Here is a 27,432-nt window from a genome sequence, read left to right on the forward strand (position 1 = left end):
ATCTTCCAAAGATAAAATTGCATTCCTATAGGGCGGATGTGTAATGGGCTTACAACAAAGGAAAGAATTTATTACCTTAAGGGTCTAAAGTTACTAACACCAAGGCCACTACTTATTTTTTCTATATACCAACTATTAATTAATACACATTCAAGGATACAATTCAGGGGATGTGAAAACTTGGCAACAAGCATTGACTCATCAATGAAATCCTTTACTAGTTTATTCTGACAGTTTTTAACTCTCTGAGAGGCTCTAAGCTATTTGAATATCTTAAGCTTCCCGTGCCTCTGGAGGCTAGGAGACTGTAAACAATCGTATGCACAGCTGCAGGAGTCCGGGTAAACTTGTCAGGCGAGTTAGAGAGCCATCTGAGGGGTTTGGATTTAAACACTCCTAATTGCCCAGGAACTTTATTAATTGGAGCTGTAAGTTAACTCTTTGACAGAGAGAGAGTGAGATGGTGGTAGGGGACAGCCCCCAGTAAAGTCAGAGGTGAGAGCACAAAGCAATAAAGTAGGCAGACTCTGGTTTTTTTGGGGGAAAATGCTCGAGAATATCCGGGGGGACTCCTGAGGCTCGATCCCGCCTTTGCGTATGCCGAGCCTCCTTCCTCATGACCTTTGTCATGAGCAGAATGCCTCACCGGCTCCCCGCAGTCATAGGCAATCAGCTATTAAAAATGTGAACATAGGATCCTTATTATAGGTTAAAAATAATAGTATTTTGTTTTTTATCCACTGCACTGTTTAAAAAGTTATCTCCGTGGTATGCGGTGAGCAGACTTAAGTTGAATTATTCAAGGTGCAGAAATAAACATAAGGTTCACGTAGCACAGTAGGATATGCTACTATATATGCTATGTCATACTGCCTCGTGTCCTATTAACCGCTTTATTTATGAAGCTTGTGGTAAAGAATAAGCCAGCAACTTGGGAAAATAATTATACAAAGCAGTGATATTTTTATAATTGTTCAGTCACCCAGTCATGTCTGACTCTTTGCGACCCCATGGACTGTCAGGCTTTCTTCTCCTTCACCATTTCCCGGAGCTTGTTCAAACTCATGTCCACTGAGTTGGTGATGCCATCCAACCATCTCGACCTCTGTCATCCCCTTCTCCTCCTGTCTTAAACCTTTCCCAGCATCAGGCTCTTTTCTAATGAGTCTGCTCTTCACATCAGGTAGCCAAAGTGCTGGAGCTTCAGCCTCAGCATCAGTCCTTCCAATGACTATTCAGACTGATTTCCTTCAGGACTGACTGGTTTGATCTCCTTGCAGTCCATGTATAATAGCACAATTTCAAAAGCAAAATGTCTTTAGGTAATTTTAGAAAAGTTTTCCCCTTAAGATATTTTAAAATATCCTAATATGTTGATGTATGACAGAAACCCACAAAATTCTATAAAGCAATTATCCTTCAATTAAAAAAATTAAAAAACATTTAAGGCACGAATATAAGTTATCTTTAAAATAATATTACTTTAATATTTTTTTTTCTTAATTAAGACTAAACCCTTTATTCTCACAGCATGCCTGGGGGAAAAGGGATGCTCTTTTTGTAAACTGGAGACAACGTGGCCAGGGGAGTTGTGCCCCAGCCGATGTCACGTGAGCCGACTCACAGAGAGCAAAGCGAGGAGTCTGCCAGCCCGAGCCCCTTGTGGCAGGGACCTGCCTCTGCTGTTTTATTTTTCATTTCTCATACATTTTGCTTCTGTTATTTAATTTATAAACTTAGTATGTCTGGTTTGTAACAAAGACCAGAGGAGCGTACAGAGTGGTATTGATGGGTGCCCCAGCCACATGACACGTCTTTCTCCTGTGACAGCTGCTAAATCAGCGTAGTTTTCTGTTCATCTGTATCCTGCTGATTCAGCACGCATAAACATAACCGCACGTCTGTAGATCGGTTCCTTTTACGAAAAGTGGGATACTTGTATGGACGTTATTCTGGAGCTTGCTTTTCTCACTTCACGTGTCATGTGACACTCCCAGTCTTCCCTCCTTCAGCTCCCCTCTTTTCTCTCTCTCCTCTCCCTCCCCCCAATACCTGTACATTTCCACGTGTGCCTGTTCAGTCAGTCTGACTCCTTGCGACCCCATGGACTGTAGCCCGCCAGGTTCCTCTGTCCATGGGATTCTGCAGCCAAGAATACTGGAGTGGATTATCATTTCCTCCTCCAGGGGATCTTCAAACCCAGGGATTGAACCTGACTGAGTCTCTTGTGTCTCCTGCATCGGGAGGCGGATTCTTTAATGCTGCCACCTGAGATGCCCATACGTCTCTATTTCTGTCTCTATCGTTATCTCTGTATCCCTTGATCCTATTAGTAGTCCAGGGTCTGAGTATATCATAATTCGTCTAGTCATTGCCCTATGGAGATACTCATAGGCTTTCAGTTTTTTTAATATCAATTATTTTTTTTTAAAAGGTTGCAAACACTTTTGGATATCCATCTTTGTGTGCTGGTATTTTCAATAGTGTCAGAGTCTCACAAATAGGAGATCTGGGTCAAAGATTATCTATGTTTTTAACTTAACTTTGCTTTATAAACTTTGATTTTTGTAAAGTATTAATATCCTCCCAATACTGCATTGTGGCCCCAAAACTGATACTTTTCTGGTGGCAAGTTCTCTGCCTGGGCTTTAGCCCTCCTGCCGTTTGTGGGCAGAGGGAGAGAATGGTCAGCGAATATAGATGTCTAGGATGTGATGGCCCACTTAATTGACTGGCAAGAATGGAGTGTTAGCAATAATGCATTCATTCTAGAAATCTGTGTGTTTCTCAGCTAAGGCAGGACTTGTCCCCTTCTTGACCTTAGTTACACAGGAGTACGGCGTAAGTTTACATCACGAATTTCTTCAAAGTCCATTACCGTTGAACCCTGTTTGCACTAAGAGCTGCCACTTCTTATGTATGCAGTTGTGGTAATGAATGTGATTTTAGAAAGCCCTCTCTGGAGATTGAAATAGGGTGGCTGGAGGAAGTGTCTCTGGAGATGTAGCACCCACTGGTCCTCTCTCCCCCTTAAGGTTGAATTGGGTATCTGCGAGATTCCCCTAAGCAAATTAGAATGACGTCACCCTTCCTCTACACTGATGTGTTTCTTGGCATTCTAATACTAGAAGATCTAATCATTTCACTTAAGAGCTCTATGTTGCCAACTGGATCTGCCAGTATTCTTCTGCCAGCCAAGGCTGTCATGTTTGGTGTTAAATCAGGACAGCTTGGCTTTACGGAATCCCACCCTGGGAGCCGTAGAAGGCATCTCCAGATGGGCTTATCTCTAGGATGCTTCCCAGCTCAGAAAATGTTCCCACATCGACAAACAGATGTTGTTCAATGTAGGCTCAGCCCAGGTGTCCGTAGACACCCAGCCCAGCACAGTGGTCCTGGGATCGAACGCATGTTTCTGCATGCCGTGTTGAATGTTCTTATGGATAGCCGTGACATGTTGTGATTGTTCCATGAATATCCTTGGTGACTGTTCTGTTTTGCTGCCCACTGCAGCTTAATGCGATGGCAAATCGTGCTGCAGGGAAAGGCTATGAGAACGAAGACAATTATTCCAATATCAAGTTTCAGTTTATCGGGATAGAGAACATCCATGTCATGAGGAACAGTCTGCAGAAAATGCTGGAAGGTAAACCATTTCCTTATGCACAGCACTGAAAAAAATGCAGTTAAATGTTTTGATGCCAAAGTGGAATAAGAGAGTCTCTTGATATGAAAATTGTGCTTTACTATGACGTTGTTCGCCGGGGTGGGATCAGTTGGGAAGAATTTAAAAATTCAGGGACTCTTTACACATTTAACAGCCATTCTCTTCTTTTTGGTGTCATGGTGGAGTGGTTCTGTCACGTGGTCATTAGCCGTGAGCCTCTCTCCCGTGGTACACTGAAGAGAAGAGTGCACAGGGATATATTTTCTGTCTCCCTCGTACTAGTTTGGCCCACATTCAAGACCATGTGGAGATAAAGCAATCCTGCCTTGAGAGCAATTGTCAACTGTTCGTGCATGGACATGAGTTTCATAAACTGAATCCCAGCACTTGAGCAGCCATTGGAAGGACGTTGGGGGTAGTGGTCCTTCTTTCCAGCAGCAGCAGCTGCTGCCGCAGAACCCCTCCACCTGCCCCTGCCCCCAGCAACGAGCACCAGAAGACACGTGCACACAGGCTTCCAGGCTCATGGGGAGAGGAAGTCACAGAGCTGGGCTGTGTGACACAGAACAGTTATTCGTGTGGCCACCCCAGCCATAAACTAATTGCCAGAAATCATGTATTTCAAGCAAAATCATCCTCGTTGACTGGTTATGCCCTTGTGAGTGTCAAGGCCCAAGGAGGAGTCTGTTGCCATGTCCACCACTTCTAGCTCTTGTGGGACCTGAAGAGAAAGAGGAGGGTGCAGAACCCAGAGCTTTGTGCCTGGGGACCAGTGTGCATGCGTGCTTAGTCCTTTTGTCCATCTCTTGGCAATCCCCTGGATTGTAGCCCGCCAGGCTCCTCTGTCCATGGGATTCTCCAGGCAAGAATACTGGAGTGGGTTGCCATGCTCTTTTCCAGGGGATCTTCCCAACCCGGGGATCAAGCCCACATCTCCTGTGCCTCCTGCATTCCAGGTGGGTTCCTCACCACTGAGCCACCTGAGAAGCCCGCCTGGGGATCAGGAGAGGCTGTAAATTCTGTGCTGCTCCCATGTCTGGGGGGTGATGCCCTGGGGAGGTGGCCTGCCTGTGAGGGAAAGGGGTGGGCGGTCCTCTCTGAAGGGAAATATGGGGCCTGGAGTGAAAAGGGACAAAGGAAATGCTGAATTACCTTTTTCTCAGAATACCCATCTGCTCTCAGTTCTCTGCTTAATTTCTCTGCGTAATGAGAGCAGGATGTAGTGAGAACCTAGAGGTGGGGTTGGAGGAACTTGAGTGGCACAGACAAGCCTGATTTCCATTGTCCTTCCTGAGATCCTGGGATCATCTCGGTCATTATGAAACTTTAAATGCATGAGGCTCTGTTACCTGCTGTAAAATGAAACTATTGAACTAATAATTTCTGTGGACCCATCAGCCCTGATGGTTCTGTGAGTCCACAGTTTGATGCCCCTGGTTGCAAATAGTTTAAAATGGAACCTTTGAATGGTTAGGAAAAAAACCCTCTTTTTGCATCATTAAAAAGCGGGGCTTCCCTGGTGGCTCAGCTGGTAAAGAATCTGCCTGCAATTCAGGGGACCTGGGTTCAATCCCTGGGTTGGGAAGATCCCCTGGAGAAGGGAATAGCTACCCACTCCAGTACTCTAGCCTGGAGAATTCCATTGACTGTGTAGTCCATGGGGTCACAAATAGTCGGACACGACTGAGTCACTTTGACTTTGCATCTGTAGAATAATCACGGCTGTAGAGCCATCTCCATCTCTCCTCCACGTGGACTTTGTTGTGGTCTCAGGTGACAGGAGGGCTTCCCTGGTGCTTTAGATGGTGAAGAACCACCTGCAGTGCAGGAGATGTGGGTTTGATCCCTGGATCAGAGAGATCCCCTGGAGGAGGGCATGGCAACCCACTCCAGTCTTCTTGCCTGGAGAATCCCATGGACAGAGGAGCCTGGTGGGCTACAGTCCATGGGTCACAAAGAGTCAGACATGACTTAGCGTCTAAATAACAGCAGCAGGTGACCGGAGCATGCTCTGGGCTTTGAGATTCATCACCTTCTGGAGATTATTGTGGATGGTATGCCTGTCCCTGCTATATGCTGTGCTTTTTAGAAGTTGGCAAACTGGACCAGCTTGGTACTGTTATTGATAGAGTAGTCTGATTTTAGTATGAAGAGTGTTCATGATCAGAATCTTTAAAAATGTCTGCTTTTTAGTAATTTCATAAGCTGACTTTTGAGAATATATATTTTCTGCTATATATTCTCAAAAAAGAAAAAATATATCTTCTTCAGGGCTCCCCAGGTGGTGCTAGTGGTAAAGAACCTGCCTGCCAATGCAGGAGACATGAAGAGTTGTGGGGTCGCAGAGTCAGACACAACTGAAATGACTTAGCACGCACTCATTTTCTTATATGCATAAGGCGACTCCTGAGAGTGCTTGTCACATGGCAGTCTGGCTTTTGTTTTAAAAGGAGCATTTACTTGGTTTCGGACGAGGAACCTTGTCTCCTGCCCTCAGACCTGTGGTCTGACTTGCTGTTTCTCGAGGCCCAGCAAACTGATGGAGCTCCAGAGGGAGGGCGGCCTGTGTTCCTCAGGGGACCATGGTTCTTCTGCACCACTTTCCCGGCTCTGTGTCGGCCCTGTAAGGGAGGACAGCTCTTTGGATACCTTTCAGGGGACTTGACCAATGTCCAGCTATCTGTTTTCACCAAGTAAATTATAAACCACTCGTGGAGGCTTCAGCTGATGAAGTGATGCAATCAGACCCACCGTTTGAGGCTTTTTCTCCTTCCAATAGTTGTCGTGACATCAAAGAGACTGCGAGATTTGTACTGCTGCTCACTTGGTAGGAAGGGGAAGAATGCGTTTCCTTGATGATTATTATCTTCTTCTCAGGGTTATTGATATTACCAGAATAGATTCTGAATAACAGAAATGAAACATTGTTTTGCATTCTGCCCCTATATAGCCCTGTCTGTGAGCAAGAGCGGCAGGAGATTTCATCAGAAACTGAACTCCGGGACCAAGTTCACGTCTGATGTGGGTCCTTTTATAGAGCTCATTGATTGAATGTTAACTTCCTTTCAAGATAAGTTTATCTATGTATTTGGCTGCACTGGGTCTTTGCTGCTGTGAGGGCTTTTCTCTAGTTTCAGAGAGCGGAGGCTGCCCTCTAGTCTCACTGTGGTGGCTTCTCTTGCTGTGGAGCACAGGCCCTGGGACACGCAGGCTTCGGTGGTCGCAGTTCCCGGGCCCTGGCGCACAGGCTCCTCAGTTGCAGTGCACGGGCTCCATTGCTCCACAGCATGTGGGAGCCTCCCGGATCAGGGATTGAACCTCTGTCCCCTACACTGGCAGGCAGATTCTCTACCACTGAGTCACCAGGGAAGTCACATTCAAGTCACCTTGAATGTTAACGTTGGTTTCTAAGTTCTTACCCGAAACTGTTTTGTGGCATTCCCACCTCCCAGTGAAAAAACCCTTTCAGTTATGTAGCAATTGTAACTGAGTTAAATGTGAAGTGCTTTTCACAGAGCCTTTCCTTACTTCACTCAGTATGACACTCTATGGATCCATCCGTGTTGCTGCAAATGGCATGATTTCATTCTTTTTAATGGCTGAGTAGTATTCCATTATATATGGAAAGTGCTTTTTCACAGAACACACCTGGCTCCAAGGTTCCCGTGAAATATTTCTCTCTGCCCAGAGTTAATGTTGCAGGTCTCAGCCCCACTGTCCTTTTCATCTGATACTTTTTCCCCCCTCACCTTCTTACTTTATGACATGATGGCTAACTCATCCTGGAAGTACAGAAATGTAAGTTAAAACCTCAAAACACCATTTTGAATTATAGTTTTAAAATTAAAAATCAAAAAGTTAAATTTATTTACATATTTAAATTTAAATTGGAGAAGGAAATGGCAACCCACTTGCAGTATTCTTGCCTGGAGAATCCCCATGAACAGAGGAGCCTGGGAGGCTATAGTCCATGAGGTTGCAAAGAGTGGGACACGACTGAAGCGACTCAGCATACATGCACTGCTTTCTTACGGGTGGCTTTTCTTAATTCCTTTATTCAAGAGATGTGAAGTAAGCAGAATTTCAGAGGCAGAGAAGCACATGCCCTTGTGGTATGGTTGGTGTCCACTCAGCACAAGTTCATCAAACATAATTTAATAAACCACATGCCGGGCCGGGCGGGTGTTTTCTCAGCAAAGTTGTTTGATAGAGATACAAGCCTCAGCCTGACAGCGATCAGATGGGCGCGGGGTCAGAGCACGGGGACAGAGGCCCGGTGCCCAGTCAGCAGTCGGGACAGGACTACAGTGAAGGGCTGTTTGTAAGAGTCACTGGAAACAAGCGGGATCTTTATAGCAGGCCCCAAGTAGTAACCGCTTTTGTCATTTGCTCTGGAATTGGGGGCAGTGACGACGGAGAAAGTTTTGTGGTGAAATCAGCTGGCCCCAGAGACATCTGATCTGTGCTTCTCTGTGAAGCCCAATTATTCGGAACCTTTGTTGGGAATGAAGGGACCATTGAAAGCAGGGAACTTGGAGTGCGTCCTAGGAGGCACCGCTGCAGTGGGTACTGTGGGCTCATGACCCCTGCTCTGGTGGCCCCACCAGGGGGTCTCGGGGGCACTGAAATCTAGAAGGGAGCAATCCCCCAACACACCTGGCTCCAAGGTTCCCATGAAATATTTCTCTGCTCAGGATTAACGGTGCAGCTCTCAGCCCACTGTCCTTTTCATCTGATACTTTTTCCCCTCACCTCCTTACTTTATGAGATGATGGCTAATTCATCCTGGAAGACATGGTAGAGTTCAAATTTTCATACTCAAATTTTTCATATTTAAGTATTTTCTGTAGTTTTGCCTACAAGTTTATGCTATGAAGTTCTACCATATACGAGCTAATAAAAAACTATAATGGTTGATCTTTTTTTCAGTTCTCTATCTTCTGACTTTCCCCCAGTATTAACCTCCTGAGATTACTAACCGATTAGATGAGAAGCAGCCAGTAAGACGTGGCTGAAAAACCTGGTCATTGTCCCTCGGACTTGCCCACTGAGGTTTGCAGAAAGTGTTCTGTTAGAGCAACCGGGCTCTGCGTCAGGCTCCACTGGTTATCAACTCATGGTTATTTGGCAGAAAGAAATCCGTCAAAAGAGTGTGACCCTTGCTCTCTGTGTTGTAAGAGGATGTATAATGTGGCCGTGAGAGCGCTGGATGGTGGTGCCTGGTTTAGACAGTAAGACCACAAGCACCGAGGCAGAGAGGAAAGAACACGACCCTTTGGGGGGGGTGTGCATTGTGACCAGGATTCCTGCTCAGGGATTCCCTGGCTGAGTGACCGGGGATGACTTAGTAAACCTCTATAAGCCACACTTGCCAGTCTGAAAATTGGGAGCAAACACACCCTGTATGATGGACAATGGATGTAGAAGAACGCAGCACAGTACCTGTTTATGGTAAATACTTCATCACTAGGAGCTACGTCATTATCTCAGACACTCATCTGTACAGCAGACAGTTACTGAGAGTCTTCTTTATGCTGGGTATTGCAGAGAAAAAATGTTTCCTTTAGTAATACAAAGTGACTTTTGATGTAGGGCAAAAGTTATGGTGGGAAGAGAAGATAATGCTTGCTTACAAGTGATCTCCCTGAGAGCTATCCTTGGGTGAGTCATATGGTGGGATGTTTTAATTGGATGTCAAAGCCAAAGACTTTGCCTCTGGGTGACTTTAGCAAAGGAAAGGACAAGAGAAAACAGATTTAATGAGAGAATGACTATTTTTAATCCTAATTATGCGTTACCTTGATGTTCCCTGGGACAATTCAGATTAAACATTTTCACCTTAGGAATTATTTCTGTTTTGTTCATCTTGACAGCTAGTTTGATAACTAAAACATTTACAAAAGGAACACTTGGAGAAGAAAGTGTCTCCCATAAAACTAAAGATAGACATGATTCATATTAGGGAGTAGGCGAGCAGTTTTTCCATAAGGCTGTGATTGAGATTAGGCAATTCAGTCTCTGCTTGCCAGTGACAATGTGGTTTCAGACTCAGTGAGCATGTTGGTCCTGGCAGCTTTATGGAAAGATTCTCCACTCGTTATGTCCCCAGCTACACATGCTGCTTTTTTCACCACTTCTGTTATTTGCTGCCAACATCTTAATCTTAAGTGATTTGTGGCCATCTCTCCAGCATCTGTCACTAATATCTTATATCTACCCATCTTCCCTGCTCTCAGGGCCCTTCCTTTTTCCAAACTAGACTTCTCTATTTCCATCTGCCTTACATTTCCTATTTAGTCTTTGTCATTCCTTAAGCCCCACCTGCAGCTGAGTCCCAAATTGAGGCGGCCCATTTACTTTTCAATTTTAGATCTTAGAGACAAGAAAGACCGTTCTACAGGGCTGGTCCCCACCCAGCTGCTCTGGAGAAAGAAATGAGCTTCATGTAGGAAATGGCAAAGGAAGATCACCAGAGGTTAATTTTATCCCAAATAAATTTCCTGTTTCCTCAGGTGCCCTAATAATCTGTCTTTTCTTTTTACATGTTGTTTTTATGCTTGTGGGGTATGTATAGTTACGCTGTTCTGTATAAGACCAATGTCACTAGACCTGGACATTAAACTCCCTGTTAGTAAGCCACAGTTCTCTGTGATCTGGGCCGATGCCTGCCTCTGAGGTCAACTGAAATGAACTTTGTTCAGCAAAATGGTTTGTCATTATTGGTTTGGGTTTGGCAACAAGGGTGAATGGATCAGTATTTCTGCCTTATCCTGAGTTTATCCAAACAAACCCACCAGTTTCACATGTGAAAATTAAGGCGCTAACTGTTGGAGTCTTGAGTGTACCCCCATCTGACCATGTGTATTAATCACCTGCGGGCTGAATGCTTTCAAGAAGCACCCCTCAGCATCTGACGGCGAGCACGCTCTCAGTGAAAAAAAAAATGCATGAAAGCCGGCGTGGCTGTTTCACTGAACATCCCGTTTAGATGTAACTAAAAGCAGACATGTTAAACAGGGAGCCGTCCTCAGTGTGGAGGGAAGCAGCAGCTGGCCCCCTGGCCGCGAGCTCGGTGAGGAGGCGACCTGGGCATCCTCTCCCGGGGCGCCTTTCAGGGCCTTGTTCTCTGAGCCGGCCGGTCCCCTCTTGCCTGTTGGCATAGGCCGCTCCCTTAGCTGGAAAGCCCGGTATGTTTATTTTTAAACGTACTGTCATTTCCACACCTGGTGGGAAGAGAACGCGCAAGGGATCATTTGTTCTTGGACTGAGCTTCAGAGTTTGGACACCAGGACATCCCTCCCGTTCCCTGGACTTTTTGAAATGAAGGCGGATGCCAGCTAGTCTGGAGCGCTTTCAAACACTCAGAAAGTCGAGCTGGTTCAGTGAAACAAACGAACGTTTGCCAGTCAGCGTTATCTGTGGAAGATTTAAAGGTCTCAGTGGGTCCTGAGAATACGTGGTGGAATGTGTGTATTTTAGGATGGAGTTGAACGCTCTGGGTCACGGCCAGGGCTGGACAGAAGGACCAAACGGCAGGCGCCCGCGGGAGGGGCTGCAGCGCAGAGGGTGTGGGGATGTCCGTGCGCCACGCGGAGGGCGCACGCGGTACTGCCGCCGGCCCCATCCTCAGGTCTGACAGATGGGCTTCCTGCCCGCCTGACTCAATTTCTCACCAGGGCCGCACAGATTTTTCAGTTGCAGCAGTTTCAGTGCCTGTCTTCAAGTTGCGTACATAATCCCCCAAGGTCATGGGGAAGGTTTTCTCAGGGGCGCCGTGGCAGGATTGTTTTATGGTACCAACTTCTGCACGTGCTCCTGTCTTAGAGATGCTCCTCGGCCCAGGTGTGAGCCAGCCCTCCTTTCCCATCTCCCCTAACCGACTGCCCCTTTGCCACCTTGCAAAAGGCAAACAGCTTCAAGCTTATTGTGGTGCATTATTCCACGGTGCATGAGAGGGTGCATGCTAAGTCGCTTCAGTCTTATCCGACTCTGCGACCCTATGGACTGTAGCCCGCCAGGCTCCTCTGTCCATGGGATTCTCCATGCGAGAATACTGGGGTGGGTTGCCATGCCTTCCTGCAGGGGATCTTCCTGACCCAGGGATCGAACCCGTGTCTTTTACATCTACTGCATTGGAAGGTGGATTCTTTATCACTAGTGCCACCTGGGAGGCTCCATGGTGCATGAATGGGCACACAGTTTTAAAAATCATTGGAGAGCCTTGTGTGCAAAAACTTTTGAAAACTGCACATCAGGTTAATCTTACTTGAACAACCTGAATTGCTGCTGGTGGAGATGGGGCAGCACCATGGTGTCAGACAAAGGGACAGTGCCTTGAATCAGAGTGAAGCCCATTTCTCCTGCTTGGTGTCTAGCTCAGGGCAGGCTTTTGGCAGGAAGAATTCAGAATCTTGGCTGAAAATATTAATAATACTGTTTTCTTATGAAGGGTTTTTTGTTGTTTTTTTTTTGCTGGGAATCTTCGTGTTATTTCATCATCGCTGCCATCTGTGACTCAATTTAACTGTTACACTTGTGTTTTTTGTGTGTGGTTCTTATGTTGCAGGAAATATGAGTAAACGTTGTTATCTGGCATATTTGAGGGAAGGGCATCTGATAAACGGTTGTTAACAGTTAATATGTATTACAAATGCACAATGCTTTTAAAGACCACAAATTTAAATCTGGTTTAGAGTTTAAAGCTGGAAGGGCACTTAGATATAATTTAGTACACTTTGCCTATTTTAAATAAGAAACCAAAGCCCAAGAAAATAAACTTGATGCCCATTATTTAATTTTCCTTGATTAATTTATAGAATTCCTCAAAAGAGCTTTATAGGTATGAACCCTGTGAACTTTGGAATGTCATATTTATGTTGTAGTCAGAACACCGAGCCCTAAAGCTTTTTCATGCTTCATGTTAACTAAAAGAGCAGCTCTTGAGAGGAAACTGCCTGTGATGATATTATAGAGGTGTTTACACACCTGCCTTAGTTTTGTAAAACACAGGTATCTTTGGAATCCTGGATTATCTTCATTTTCAATCAAAGGTAAAACCCCTAACTTGAAGCTCTAGGTGTTCAGAAGTCTCATACTTAAATTCATATCCTTTACTCCCTTTGAGGGGGGGGTGTTGCTAGCAGGAGGAGTTTGATAATTTCCATTTAAGACTTTTAGGACAGTTCTTGGTGATAGACTTCTAGTTGTGAAGGTGCTGGAGTTCATTATATAAGTCTTTTCCTCCAGAGCACAGGTACTCAAGTGCTCCTTGGTGGTTCACTTTAAATATGTTGGCTGGAAGAATAAATCTCTTACGTTTACTATGGCAACGTTCAATGATTTTTATGAATATTAGAGTTTAAACTTTACAAATATAATACTTCTAAACAGATGCAATGTCCCCTGTGAACAAAGAACACAGAGAAGGCTTACTTAGAACTGGTTCAGTAGAATGACATTTAGCAAGCGTGGGCATTTTATCTTGACTCTTCCAGAAAATGGCTACAATGGAATCATTAACAAACTACCTGTAAATATGATCACATGTACAGTGAAAGACTGCCTGTATTTTGCTTCTGTAACACAGTTTATCTTGCAGTGTGTGAACTTAAATCTCCCTCCATGAGTGACTTTCTGTGGGGACTGGAGAACTCTGGCTGGTTGAGGCACATTAAGGCCATCATGGATGCAGGAATCTTCATTGCAAAGGTATGCGATCGCAGAGAACAGACTGGGGCAGAGCAGCCAGTGCACTGTGATACCCGACATGAACTCCCCCGTCCTAAGCTGGATGATACCTGGCTTGGGGAGCTGGCTTTGCAGACCTCCATGAAATCTGCCCTTTGAAGATGGGATTTTATGAAAGATGGGATGATGTTCAGTTGATAGTGTATCATCAAGGCAATCAACTGGCAAAATACTTTCAGAGCAATCTGAAAGTAGTCTTCAATTATGCTTGGTTCTGGGTGGAGGAAAGAATTTTTAAAAAATTATTAATGATGTTTAATTTTCTTATCTTCATTTGAGCAGGAACAATAGTCAGTTTGCTTTCAGAAATTAGGAAGTAGAGAAAAGAAAAAGGGAAATAACCATTCACGTTAGAATTACTTACTTCTTGTCCTTTTACATTTTGTAAAAAGAAAAATCAGTATTGGACAATGAATGAATGAAACATTATGACTAATTCAGGCACTAAAAAAACCTACAAAGATGAAAGTTTAAGTTATTCCCCCCCAAAAAAAAGTTATCCCAAAGCCTACCACCTAGGAAAAAAACCTTCATTAATATGGATGAACATTATTGTACACATCTTTCTGTATATAGGTAAGATAAACGTAAATATTTTTATAAAATTGGGACTGTATTAGTTTAAAAGCATAAATTTACTTTGCATTTAATGGATAAAAAAGAAACTGAAGTAAACTAGGAGGAATTATTGAGCTTTCACTATAAATGTTTTCCACCATAGAAATAGTATTTTCTAAAAGATACTTCTAAGGATAAGAATAGAGATTATTAACAATAAATTAACAAATGTTTTTTTTTTTTTTTTAATTGGAATATAATTGCTTTACAATGTTGGGTTAGTTTCTGCTGTACAACAGAGGAAAGCATTTTCTATGTGAGTCACCAGAGTGACCCAGGCTCCAGGCTCCCATCTTAGCAAACAGCTCCCCGTTTTTCAGTAATGGCATAAACAAACATCATGTTCCTGAACCTGGTAGGTAGATTCCGTTCTGCCAGAGGAAGATTTTGCTGTAACTTTCATACAAGCTATTTTTGAATGCATTGTTTTGTTTCGTGGTGTTTTTTTAAATAAATCCCCCTCAGATTTATTACCTGAAGACAAGCATATCTTTTCTGATGCCACGGTATGCTCCCCTTTATTAGGTAATACATTATTTATCAAATATTTATTCAGTGCCAGGCACTTTTACTTGGCTTTTATTATCTCTAACTTCACTGTTTCAGTTTATAATTTTTGTCTTTTCCTTTTTGAGAATGATTGTGGCCAGCAGCAGCTCCAGAATTTCAATTGGAAAGGCTTAAGGTGGAAGCCGGGCGGGGCCCAGAGGGGTAGAAGGTAGGCTAGGAGACATTTGTACAGGAAGCCTGCTTGTAGGAAGTTCAGAAGCTGGGCTCCTGGCTCCCGGATAGGAGGGAAGGGAAGTAATGCTTTGGTGACAAGCCCAAACTGCTCCTTGGCTCCGCCCTAACTAGATGGGTATGTGCATACTCAATAAATGCAGGAACAGATTTGGGTACTGATTTTTTCTTTTTTGCCTGGAAATCTTTTTTTGATTCTTTGAGTACAAAACTGAACCTAATCCTGATCATTTTTGCTGTTGATTGCCATCCTTTGTGACTCTTTGCTGATGCTGCTTTTCAGGCAGTTTCTGAGGAAGGGGCCAGTGTGCTTGTGCACTGCTCTGATGGCTGGGACAGGACCGCTCAGGTGTGCTCGGTGGCCAGCCTCCTTCTGGAACCTCACTACCGGACTCTGAAGGGCTTCATGGTGAGTGCGGCTGCCTGGCCACTGTCCCGTGCACACTGTGCCTCGGCAGAATGGACTTCTGGCAACTGTTAGCAACTCTTCTTCCCTCCTCATCGATGTTATTTTTCTGTTAGAAGATCAGCAAGATTAACTAAAGGGGGAAAGGTGAAATAAGCTTGGAATAAGATGAATTTCTGGAATTTGGGAGCCAATTCAAATCAATGCTATTAAAGGTGAATTTGGGGGCAAATATATACATTCAGCAGTTTGTAAAATAGTTTCTTACATCATTTGTATTATATATGTTTCAAGTTTGCTATATATTTTCAAGTCTGAGGTAACACAGGACTATAAAACATAAAACACTTTTCAGAAAAAATATTTGGAGGAAAAAAGCTATAGGAAAAAGTGTTTTCACTTACTGCTTTTGTATTTCAAATAATCCTTCACAATTGTGGATGAGAATATTGAAAATGTCAGTGTTTTGGGGTTCTTTCCTGAAATTGTGAGTACATTCTCTCCTAGATCTAGCACTTTTTAGGTATGCATCAGAACTTGATCAGATCAGATCAGTCGCTCAATCGTGTCCGACTCTTTGCGACCCCATGAATCGCAGCACGCCAGGCCTCCCTGTCCATCACTAACTCCCAGAGTTCACTGAGACTCACGTCCATCAAGTCAGCGATGCCATCCAGCCATCTCATCCTCTGTCGTCCCCTTCTCCTCCTGCCCCCAATCCCTCCCAGCATCCCAGAACTTGATGCATTGCTTCGATTGCAAGGCATCTGTATTATTTGTGTAGGTGTCTGGAAGGGTGAAGCTTTGGCTAAGCTGGGGCCATTTTCTTAGAATGACTACAGGGACTTCCTAGTGGCTGGGAGCTTATCTCTGGTTCCTGCCTTTTAAAAAATTTTTTTCGACTGACATTTAAAACTTTATTTACTTTTGGCTGCAATGGGTCCTTATTGCTGAGGGGTCGGTCTCCTTTACCCCATCCTTCACCACTGGCTCTTTTTGATTCCCTCCCATTAAATTTATAGGTTGTCAAGGCAAAATTTAAACCAAATTTTTTTTTTTTTTGAAGAAAAGAGCTCTGGCTGTTTTACAGAATTGGTAATATTGATGGTATTATCTTATATTATTATTTTTTAAATTCCAGGCAATTTGAGAGTATAAACTTGTGCTACATCTCTGACTCCACAGCAGGGCTGAAACTTTCAATATGCTCCAAACCCTCCTCATTTTAGAATTCTTCTAAAGTATATTAAAGATCACTGGAAAACATCCCTTAGTCTCTTGTAAAGAGGTTGGTATTTGATATACTGTTAGGCAGCATGGAGTATTGACTGAAAGTTGGACTTGATAGGCTGTGATGGTTTCTGGAGCTAAGTTACCAGGTGGCATTGACCACTTTCTAAGTGTGATCTTGGATGAGTTACCTCCTTGTTTCTCCCCCTGTAAAATGATAGTGATAGTAACACCTCCTCCCCGTCACCCCCATGAATGAGATGGTACATGAAGCGATATGAACAGTGCTGTCAAGAGCATTCTGGGTGATGGCAGTACATTTTCCCATGTCTACTCCCATTTATTTCTCCTACTGAAGACCTTCAGCTTTGCCCTCTGATGTGCACCTGTGTGTGGGAAGATAGTGTTCATTCATTTGCAGGTTACCAAGGGTAGTGAATTATGCTCCAAGAACTTTTGAATCCTTCAGAATTACTGGTCTGGTCTCTTACTTTCCCTCATTTGCTTCTCTCCATATTTATATTTTCTTATATAGGTATTAATTGAAAAGGACTGGATTTCCTTTGGTCATAAGTTTACTCACAGGTAAGAAGTGTTTTAAAATCTTGTGACTTTAAATTGTGAATTTAAGGTTGAGAATAAAAAAAATTGTTTCTGAATTTCTCAATTGAGTGGGGAATAATAGCCTGTTTACAAAACTGCCTTGTGTATCTTATTCAGAAAGTTAAATTTTTGTTATATATGTTATATATATAAATTTTTGTTATATACCACAGATAAAGAAGTTCTAACTTGAGAACTCTTGGTATTTACTGAGCAGCTGCTGCTGCTGCTAAGTTGCTTCAGTCGTGTCCGACTCTGTGCGACCCCATAGACGGCAGCCCACCAGGCTCCCCTGTCCCTGGGATTCTCCAGGCAAGAACACTGGAGTGGGTTGCCATTTCCTTCTGAGCAGAATTGATGTTAAATTTTTCCATATGAGACAGAGAAGTTGGTTCATTCATTGACCCAGAAAGGATAGGCTGTCTCTTCCTTTCACATGTATTTACTAGATTATTCCATTTTTCGAAGTGCAAATGTTCCCTGTAAGCTACACATTGTGAAATGCCTGTAGAATAGTTTCTCTTTGATCTTCTGCACTGGGAATTAAATTAGGCTCATCCTACAGCATTTGTGTCACAGGTGAGGTCTGTGCCAGTTTGTCTCTGAGGAACTAAGGTGGGACAGCAGCCTGGGCTTTTGAGTCCAACAGGTCAAGCCTCAAATCCAGGCTGTGGCATTTACTGTGTGGCTGAGGGCGTCAGTGTTCTCTGAGGTCTCCTACCTGTGAAAAGGGGAGCCTTTCCCTATTCCCTGGGGTTATGGCAAGGCTTTTAAAACCGTGTATGGGATTAGCCTACTAGCCCATCTGAGGGCTTTCAATAAACAGAAGCCACTGGCCTCCTTTGGTTAGTGTGGATAGTAATGCCTGACGGGTGCTGTGCTGTCTTTAATCCCTAAATGTTATTAATACAGGTTGTAGCTGGTATGGTCTCATCTTTGGGGCTAAAATTTATATTTTAGGCAGCATGCTGATAATTTAGAGGCTTTGATACACATTTTTGATTGGTTGAATGTTTTCTTAAAATAAATTCTAAATTTATGGAGCTGCTCATATTTGTTTTTGTAGTTTTTGCATTTAGCATTAGTTTAGCATTTATTGTGGTTTCCTGGATTTCTATTTCTATATTTTTCCAGGAAAGCACAATGATTTGACTTTACAAGTGAGAAAATTAACAGGCAGCCTTAAGATCACATTGTTATTTTCAGTTTGGGGGGTTCTACTGTCTGCTAGGCACCTAGGACCTCTGAGAGAGAGGATCTGGGGCAGGAAGAACATGAAAGTGGCTGATAAGTGTGTTTTATGAGGAAAGAACCTATTGGACAACCCCTTTATAAAGTTAACAAAGGTGAATAGGACTAAACCCTTTGAAGGTTTCCACTTTCTAATGTTTCCACCCTTGGAAAAACTACTAAACCAATCCTTGCTCATCTTTATTCCTCAAGTTGATTATCCATCGCTTGAAAGATGAGGTTCTATATTGTTATTCTGATTTGATGGCACCCAAATCACCCTTCTGGATTCTTTCTAAAATTCACAAAACAGTGTAGAAGGACTGGGCAGCTGTTTAAAAATCTACACAAACAACAGGAAGCAGATTCTGATGTACTCTTGAAAACAACAAAAGGGGAGATATAAAGGTATGAGGGAATCTGAAGTCATATGGAAATAAATTATTGACAAGTTTTAACACAGCTTTAAAAATGGAAACTTGGGGAATCACAGTTTTTTAAAGTTGTTTTTCTTCCTAATAAAACCATGCAGAAGTGAGAAACTCTCAAGTGGCTTAGGCATTTTTTCCCTCTCCCCCATGGGTCACTAATTAAAGTGGAAGACTTAATTCAAGTTTTGGATGTTCTTTTAAAATCAGAATGAAAGATTGTTGCTTTTCCCTGTAAAGACTCCTGGAATTTTATCTCCAGCACTAACATTTTTCTTTTATAATTATAACATAAATATGTCCCTTCTCTGTCCAGACTTTTTAAATTGTAATGCCAAGAAAAACTTTATATTAAAAGTTATGTTTTCCCACTTCTTTTGCGTTCCAGTTTATAAGATAAGACCTGCTTAGGAACTAGGGTTGCTTTTATGATTGTTTTTGCTTTTATAGCTTTCTAATTAAGGAAGAAAAAAAAAAACCTTGCTGTAAAATCTCTAATACTTTGTTTTACAGATACGGCAACCTAGATGGCGATCCCAGAGAAATCTCTCCAGTTATAGACCAGTTCCTTGAGTGCGTCTGGCAGTTAATGGAACAGTTTCCCTGTGCCTTTGAGTTCAATGAGAGGTTTTTGATTCACATTCAACATCACATCTATTCCTGCCAGTTTGGGAACTTCCTATGTAATAGCCAGAAGGAGAGACAAGAACTCAAGTAAGTGTTTTGATGTTTAATTTTTATGTAAAGATTTTGTGACTGAGAGTTTCAGGTGGTCTTTCACAATTTTGAAGACTGTTTTAGTTATACATCTTCACTCACAGAGTAACGATTTTCCTGACATCACTTTAGAGGTTTAAGGCCATCAGCTGACAAAGACAGGCACAAGTCCATTTTGCCTAGTTCCTGCCTAATGTCCACAGGTAGATAGGTAAATTTCACACACTGATATGGAAAGGAAGCTTCTTGAGAGTCAGGGAGTGATTTTTGCATTGAAAAGGAAAAAGTTACATAGCTTTGGTGGATATATTCTCATAATAGTTGCAAAATATAGTAGTCTCTCCTTATCCATGGTTCCACTTTCCACAATTTCAGTTATCTGAGGCCAACTGTGGTCTAAGATTAGATGGAAGATTCCAGAAAAAAATAATTCGTAAGTTTTAGATTGTGGGCCTTTCTGAGAAGCATGATGAAATCTCGCCCTCTCCCACTCTATCCTGCATGGGATGGCCTGTTACTTAGTAGCTGTCTCAGTTATCACAATGCTTGTGTTCCAGCAACCCTAAAGTTCAAGAGTAGCGATGCTAGCAATTCACATATTTTTTATTATGCTTAATTTATTTTATGATAGGCAGGTATGTATAGGAAAACACTGTATATACAGGGTTCACTACTATCCATAATTTCAGGCAACTACTTGGAGTCTTGGAACAAATACCTCATGGATAAGGGTGGACTGCTATATTGCTTTAACTGAGAGGGGAAAAAATAGATGAAATGTGGACTTTTGAAAAAGTCAAAAGCTTAACAGCTAAGTGACTTAAGAATTGCAAATGAAAGAACATTTTTGAAATTTTTATAAAAAAATTAATGTGGTATATAGAGTATCAGATTTAATTTTGCAAATGGTCAGTTCAAATAAAACTGACTCCAGTTTTATCCTGAGTGGAAAGAACATGACTTTTTCTAGTAGATACAATTCCTGATAAATGGTACATCCTGTAAACTCACCTGTTTTCTTAGGTATTTTGTGATTGTTGTGATAGATTAGCAAAAGGGACAAATGTCATAGGAATACAGTCACGATTAAATGAGAGAAAATATGTGAAGCATTTAAGTAGTACCCAGCAAACAATAATAATCCAGTGACTATTTGGGGGAAAATTTCAACAAAACGCATGTGTGGTTTTATTTTATACTCAGAGGGACTGGATATCTGAAGGCCAAGAGGGACTGGATATCTGAAGGCCAAGATGTCCCCAGAGAGCAGGGGAGTTGAGACTCCTCCAAGTGCTCTTTTGCTGCTCCATGAAGACACAAAAGACTGTTAGCTTCCCTGCTGAGAACAGGGACCCGTGATGTAACAAGTTTTGATTCCTTTCCAGCTTTAATATGTCTACTATTTCTAAGAACCAAGGGAAGTCATTTTAAGGCTTATTTTCTTTATAACAGAATTCAAGAAAGAACATACTCTTTATGGGCTCACCTGTGGAAAAATCGGGCCGACTACTTGAATCCTCTGTTTAGAGCTGATCACAGTCAGACCCGGGGAGTCCTTCATCTCCCCACAGCACCGTGCAACTTCATGTACAAGTACGTAAACCTCTAGGACCTCACTGGGTATGGTTGTGCCTTAGATTCTGGCACTGTTTACCACCTGGAGGCTGAAGGGTATGTAACACTGAGCTCCAAGGCATTTTTGCCTGTCTCCTGTCCCCCTCTTTCCCCTCTAAATACGGAATTCTCTTTAGAAGTTGATGTTTTGTAGTAATGATATCCTAAGAATGTAAGTTTCACTTTTATTTAAAAGTGAGAGGAGGAGAGGGAAGAAGGACTGAATAAACCAAGTGCCTGAAGTTAAATGTGGAGCTGCAGGTTTAGTTAGTGGTCATGACACAGTTCACCTTCTTTTGCTGCTGAATCAAATGAAACTATTGCCCTGTGGAAATAAATTCAAGATTGTCTATACTGGGATGGGAGAGCCTGGTGGTATCCAACAGATGCTACTAGGTCTGTAGGCTCTCTTTTATCCTTGGGTTTTTCCCTCTGGACTTGTATAATACAGAAGGGCGACTCAGAGATCAGGAAAAAGACAAAATTACACAGAAATCACCAAGAAACCCATTCCTTCTCCCTCCCTACCTCAGTACACCCTTTAGTGGCTTTTCGTCTCTAGAGCTTTCATTCTCATTGGGTTGGCCAAGAGGTTCGTTCTGTATCAATAAACCCAAACAAACTTTTTTGGCCAACCCAATAATGACTTCAATCCAGTTATTTCCCCGGAATTCTATAGAATAATATTAATTCAGTCACACTGAAAAAAATGCCTCATGGTTTGTGTGAATTGGCAGTTTTGAGACCTGTTGAGATACATACCCTGCAGTCAACTCTACTGCAACTAATTTGTTAGCTCTAGCCACTCAACACGTACATTACTGAGGCTCAAGCACTGTTCTAGGCACTGTGGATAAATCAATGAATGACACCAAGTCCCTGCTTTCAAAGTACTTTTCTGAGTAAATCTATAGGTATCCTTATGATAATGCTATTTACAGGCATACTTCTGAAATAATATGGGTTTGGTTCCTGGCCACTGTGATAGTGAACACTGCAATAAACTGAGTCACAATTTTTTAGTTTCCTAGTGCATATAAATGGATATGAATATGAATAACATGAATAACAAGAATACTGAACCCACTCCAGTATTCTTGCCTGGAGAATCCCAGGGACAGCGGAGCCTGGTGGGCTGCCGTCTATGGGGTCGCACAGTGTTGGACACGACTGAAGCGACTGAGCAGCAGCAGCAGTGCATATAAAAGTTCTATTCACACTACATTGTAGTCAGTTAAGTGTGCAATAGTATTATGTCTAAAAAACAATCTAACAATGTTAGATACCTTAATTTAAAAATACATTGTTAAAAAAAATGCTAAGCTTCAGTGAGTAGTACTAGTAGTAACATCAAAGATCACTGGTAACCATAAAAAAATGAAAAATCTTGAAATATTCTGAGAATTATCAAAATGTGATAGAGACACAAAGTGAGCAAATGCTGTTAGAAAAACTGTGCTGATAGACTTGCCACACACCTTCACTCTGTAAAAATGCAAACTATGCAAAGTGCAGTAAAACAAGGTATACCTGTATTTTTATTTGCATTCCAGTATGCTTTACTGTATAGGATAAAAAAGGCAGGATTTGTTGCAAATGTAAGTAATCCTAGTGGCTGTCATTAAAAAAACTCAAATTTAAAAGATTCCTTTGTGGCTGAAAGATTCTAAATGGTGATATAAACACTAATTTTCGAAGTTGACTTCCTAACTAAGTCATCTTAAGCCAAAAAAATAAAGAAAATGGTAACATGTACTACTACAATCTATTTCAGAAAAATATATTATGTGCTTTTTAATTCAGTACCATCTACTCAAGTAGATTCTTCATGAATTTACTCTCCCCAAAAGAAGTTGACTGATTCAAGAAAATGAAAACATTAACATGAAATTATTACCTTCAGTTCAGTTCAGTCGCTCAATTGTGTCTGACTCTTTGCGACCCCATTAGCTTAGTGAGTGGCTTTTTTGACCCTGTACTTCGCATTTGGTTATTATTAGGACTATGGTTTGAAAGATACCTTGGAAGACTCAAGAAAGTGAATGTACAGACTGTGACACGGTTTCACGAAGCTCTGCTGTCCTCTGCAGGTTTTGGAATGGAATGTATAATCGCTTTGAGAAGGGACTGCAGCCTCGACAATCAGTCACAGATTACCTCATGGCCGTGAAGGAGGAGACTCAGCAGCTGGAGGAAGAACTTGAGGCCCTGGAAGAAGTAAGACAGTCGCTCTTGCTCACCTTATTTGCTGACGATTGCAGCTCTGGGAAAAGCCTCTCGTGACTCAGGATGTGTGAAATGCAGCAACACAGCCATTTCGTATTTTTGTGCTCAGTTGTATCCAACTCTTTGCGACCCCATGGACTAGTCTGCTAGGCTCCTCTGTCCATGGGATTTCCCAGGCAAGAATACTGGAGTGGGTTGCCATTTCCTCCAAGGGATCTTCCTGACCTAGGGATCGAACCTGCATCTGTTTGTGTCTCCTACGTTGGCAGGTGGATTCTTTACCACTGTGCTACCTGCAAAGTCCTTTCATATTTCTAGCCAGAAGGTAACCTGAAACACAATCCTACCAGGTGAACAGTCAGATCATCGAAGCCCAGACCTACACACTTGATGCATTTCAGACATCTGGTTTGGCTCATTTCCATAGTTTGCTTTGGGGATGATGAAGATATTAGGAAACGAGATAGTGGTGAATGATTGAATAACCTTGTGAATATACTTATATAAAAAACAAAAAACCTGAACTGTACACTTTAAGAGAGTGAGCGACTTCTATCTTAATTTTAAAATTTAGATAATAAAAACCTCATTCCTGATATTTTAAAAAAATGTACTTTCGGTTCACAGGATGAAAATCATTATGTAAAACCACACAGGTACAGAAAGAACGATGACTACTCTTTGCCAGGTGCTTTACCTAGGCTGTGTTTTCTGCTTTTTTATAATGTGCCATCCTTACATTAGGAAGAGAGCGAGCCTCACAGAATCTAATTATTTTGTCCAGAGTCATAAAGTCTAGCTTTGAAACCAAGTCCATCTAAATCCCATTTTCTTAACGTTTCACCCAGCCGGGAGATAATGGACACTAAAAGGCAGGCACGTACCAAAAAAGATACATTCTTTATGACTGTTCCCTGAAACTGTGGTTTCTTTTCTAGAGGCTGGAAAAAATTCAGAAAGTGCAGTTAAATCGCACTAAGGTGAGGAGTAAGCAGAGTGAGCCCAGCAAACACTCAGGATTTTCTACCTCGGACAACAGCGCAGCCAACACCCCTCAGGATTACAGTGGCAATGTGAAGTCCTTCCCATCCAGGAGCCCTTCCCAGGGCGATGAGGATTCTGCTTTGATCCTCACTCAAGACAATCTGAAAAGTTCAGACCCAGACCTGTCCGCCAACAGTGACCAAGAGTCAGGGGTGGAGGATCTGAGCTGCCGCTCCCCCAGCGGTGGGGAGTGTGTGCCGAGTGAGGACAGTGGCAAGGACCGGGATTCCGACGAAGCCGTGTTTCTCACTGCCTGAGGATCCCCCGCCATGGAGTTCCCAAGTAAAGGACACACAAGGAACACTTTCCAAAAATAAGGGAACAGTGCAATCTCAAATAAAAACAGCCCAAGAAATGGTACGGGTCATCGAGAATTATAGAACGTAGCTACGAAAAGGAAAAAAGTCCAACTTCAAGTTCCTTTAGGTGTTGATGAACAGGAAACAGCCATTTCTTTTCAAGCAAATTTAAGGAAAATTGTTCCCCCTTCTAGACTATGGAGGTTTTATTCACTACAGAGCAATGACCTCACCCGAGGTTATCAATTCACATCTTCCTTGCCTGCAGCTGCTTAAAGTGCCCTGACCACGTTCCTTCACACTCATATTCAATCTTTCCTTTTAGTTCATTTCCAGATGAATATTTTGTTTCCTCAAATATTTCACACTTCCTTCCTTCTTGACTCTGTTATCAGGATTTTTGTTAATAGATATATTTCTGTAACAGATGAGCTTTGTAATTCTGCTTAAGCTTAGTGTTCAGATTTAATGATCACTTTTAACTTTTCCTTATAGATAATGTATTTTGAATTGTTATAATAGTTTTGTTGCCTTTCCCTGAAATTTCATATTTCTATTTAAAAAATGCTAAAACTTACCACGCACTTTTCTCTAATACCAGTCTAATACCCAATAAAGTAGAAACAACATTTATGCTCTAGTTCTTAAATATGATTTTGGATCACATTAGCTTCTTAAAAACAACCTTTTATTACTGGTTCCAGAAACTACATTACCAAGACAAGGGGGTCAGCCCCAAGCCTGATTCCAGCAGTGTAACTGTATAAAGGTTCAGGGTACCACTTCAGTGAAGGAAGAAGCTCACTGAAGAACTAGAGAACACTGCTCTCATGTCTACTTAACCAGTGGAATATGTTTGTCACTTGTCACTTCAGAAGTTGTGTTCACATGGCTAAGCCACACTGTGCCTGTGGAGCCCATGCAGTAGCCTCAACCATCGGCTCTGTTCATCTGCAGGGTTGCGCTGGCGGTACAGTCTGAGCAGGGAGTCTGACAGGGAGCAGGTCTGCCTCGCTGGGGCTGTCACGGGGGAGCTTTGCTGGCTGTGGAATCTGGTCTGTCCCCACCCAGGCACAAGAGCTAAGTCTCCGCCTTTCCTGCTGCAGATTGTGGCTTCTGACCCCTCCTGACCAGAAAGCCTGTTGAGGAGAACTTGGGAGGTGCCTGAAATGGGCCTTAGCAGTCCTTCCCAGGTGGGAGCCAGAGCCCCACTCACTGGGAAGCATGGCCCCCAGCCCCATCAGACAGGAAGGCTTGGCGAGAACACCCGGAAGCTGCGCACCCCAGCAGATCTTGAGCAGAGAAGTGGGTGGGCAGAGCTGACTGTCCTGAGAGCAAAACCAACGGCTCTGACTGGCCAGGGAACTGGGGGCACATGTTAGTGTGAGACCACAGACATAGCATCAGTGATTTTCAAGCTGCTGCTCCTGCTGTGCTTGGGCAGGGAAACTGATCTGCAGCTGCACTTACTGCTGCAAACAGCCATCAGCCTCTGCCCCAACCAGGGAGTTTTCCCAGAACACGTGGGAAGCCGCACAACCCATCCGACAGCCCCGCTGACCGTGGCAGCTGAACAGAGCACAGCCCGTGGCCTAACCTGTTTGCAGAGTGAAACTGGTCGCCAGCACCTTCCATGGATATTCCTGCCTGACTCAGGTCCCCAAACAATGAGCTGTGCAGGCTGTGCATCCCATCCTGCTGCCCCACTTAATCCTGAGTACAGCGTCCAGTCCCAACTGGGACTGGACCCACCAGTCCACAGAATCCACCACAGAATCCATCCTACAGCCTCACCTGAGTGGGTGGGGAACCAAGCCAGCTGTCCTACCCAGCTGTCTCAGCCAGTGACCCTCCAATTCCGCTTCAGGGCTCAAACAGATGCCTCACCCAAAAAGAGACCACCTAAATACATAAAGCAAAATCCAGCAGAGCTAAAAGGAGAAATAATGGGGACTTTAACACTCCACTCTATAAACAATGGATAGATCATCCAAAGAGAATCATAAGGAAACAGGAAATCTGAACCAAATGTATACCAATATCTCACTCTGGATGATACATTTTTAAACTGGATTAAAGATAAATACAATTAAAAGTGGGCAAAAGACTTAAGACATTTTTTCAAAGAAGATATATGAAAGGGTCAACAGGTACATGAAAAGATGCTAAACATCACTATCTTTAGGGAAATGCAAATCAAAACCAAATCTCACGTCTGGCAGGATGGCCAACATCAAAAAGACAAATGATACGAAATGTTGGTGATAATGTGAATTAAAGAGAACGCTTGTGTATTGTTGATGGGATCATAAACAGGTAAAGTCACTATAGAAAACAGTACAGTGGACCCTCAAAAGACTAAAAATGGAACTACTGTATGATCCAGCATACAGACCCACTCTGAATACATACAAAGAAAATGAAAACATTAACTTGAAAAGATATCCGTACCCTTTCATGTTCACAGCAGCACTGTTTTAAAAGAGCCAAGACATGGAAACAACCTAACTGTCCACCAACAGATGAATGAAGAAAGAAGCACACACACCACGGAATAGTGTTCAGACATAAAAAAATGAGAAAATGCTGCCTTTTGCAACAATATGAATGGACCTTGAGGGAATTATGCTAAGTGAAATAAATCAGAGAAAAACAAATACTACATGATTTCACTTATATGTGTACTCTTAAAAAAAAACCCCAAACCACCAAAGTTACAGAAAAAGGTCAGATTTGTGGTTAACCCAGCATGAGGGTTGGGGCAGTGGGTGGTTGGGGAATTGGAGAAAGGTGGTCAAGAGTAACAACTTTCTGTATTAGTGAATACCTTATTAAAGACTCTTAGGATATAGTCGTAACGGC

General features: G+C 42.7%; 1 protein-coding gene across 1 annotated transcript in view; it reads left to right on the top strand.

Moving 5' to 3' along the window:
* MTMR7 (myotubularin related protein 7) overlaps positions 1-26,699 on the top strand; it is a 76,707-nt gene extending 50,008 nt beyond the window's left edge. The window contains exons 7-14 of the mRNA XM_010858397.1: positions 3,514-3,646; positions 13,266-13,375; positions 15,057-15,182; positions 16,945-16,994; positions 19,184-19,384; positions 20,840-20,980; positions 23,092-23,218; positions 24,166-26,699. Of these exons, the coding sequence (XP_010856699.1) occupies positions 3,514-3,646; positions 13,266-13,375; positions 15,057-15,182; positions 16,945-16,994; positions 19,184-19,384; positions 20,840-20,980; positions 23,092-23,218; positions 24,166-24,528 (1,251 nt within the window). The 3' untranslated portion in view covers positions 24,529-26,699. The remainder of the gene's footprint in view (positions 1-3,513; positions 3,647-13,265; positions 13,376-15,056; positions 15,183-16,944; positions 16,995-19,183; positions 19,385-20,839; positions 20,981-23,091; positions 23,219-24,165) is intronic.
* Positions 26,700-27,432: the final 733 nt, after the last annotated feature.

Source organism: Bison bison, unplaced genomic scaffold (assembly GCF_000754665.1).
Source record: "Bison bison bison isolate TAMUID 2011002044 unplaced genomic scaffold, Bison_UMD1.0 scf7180017864386, whole genome shotgun sequence".
Classification (NCBI taxonomy): Eukaryota; Metazoa; Chordata; class Mammalia; order Artiodactyla; family Bovidae; genus Bison; species Bison bison.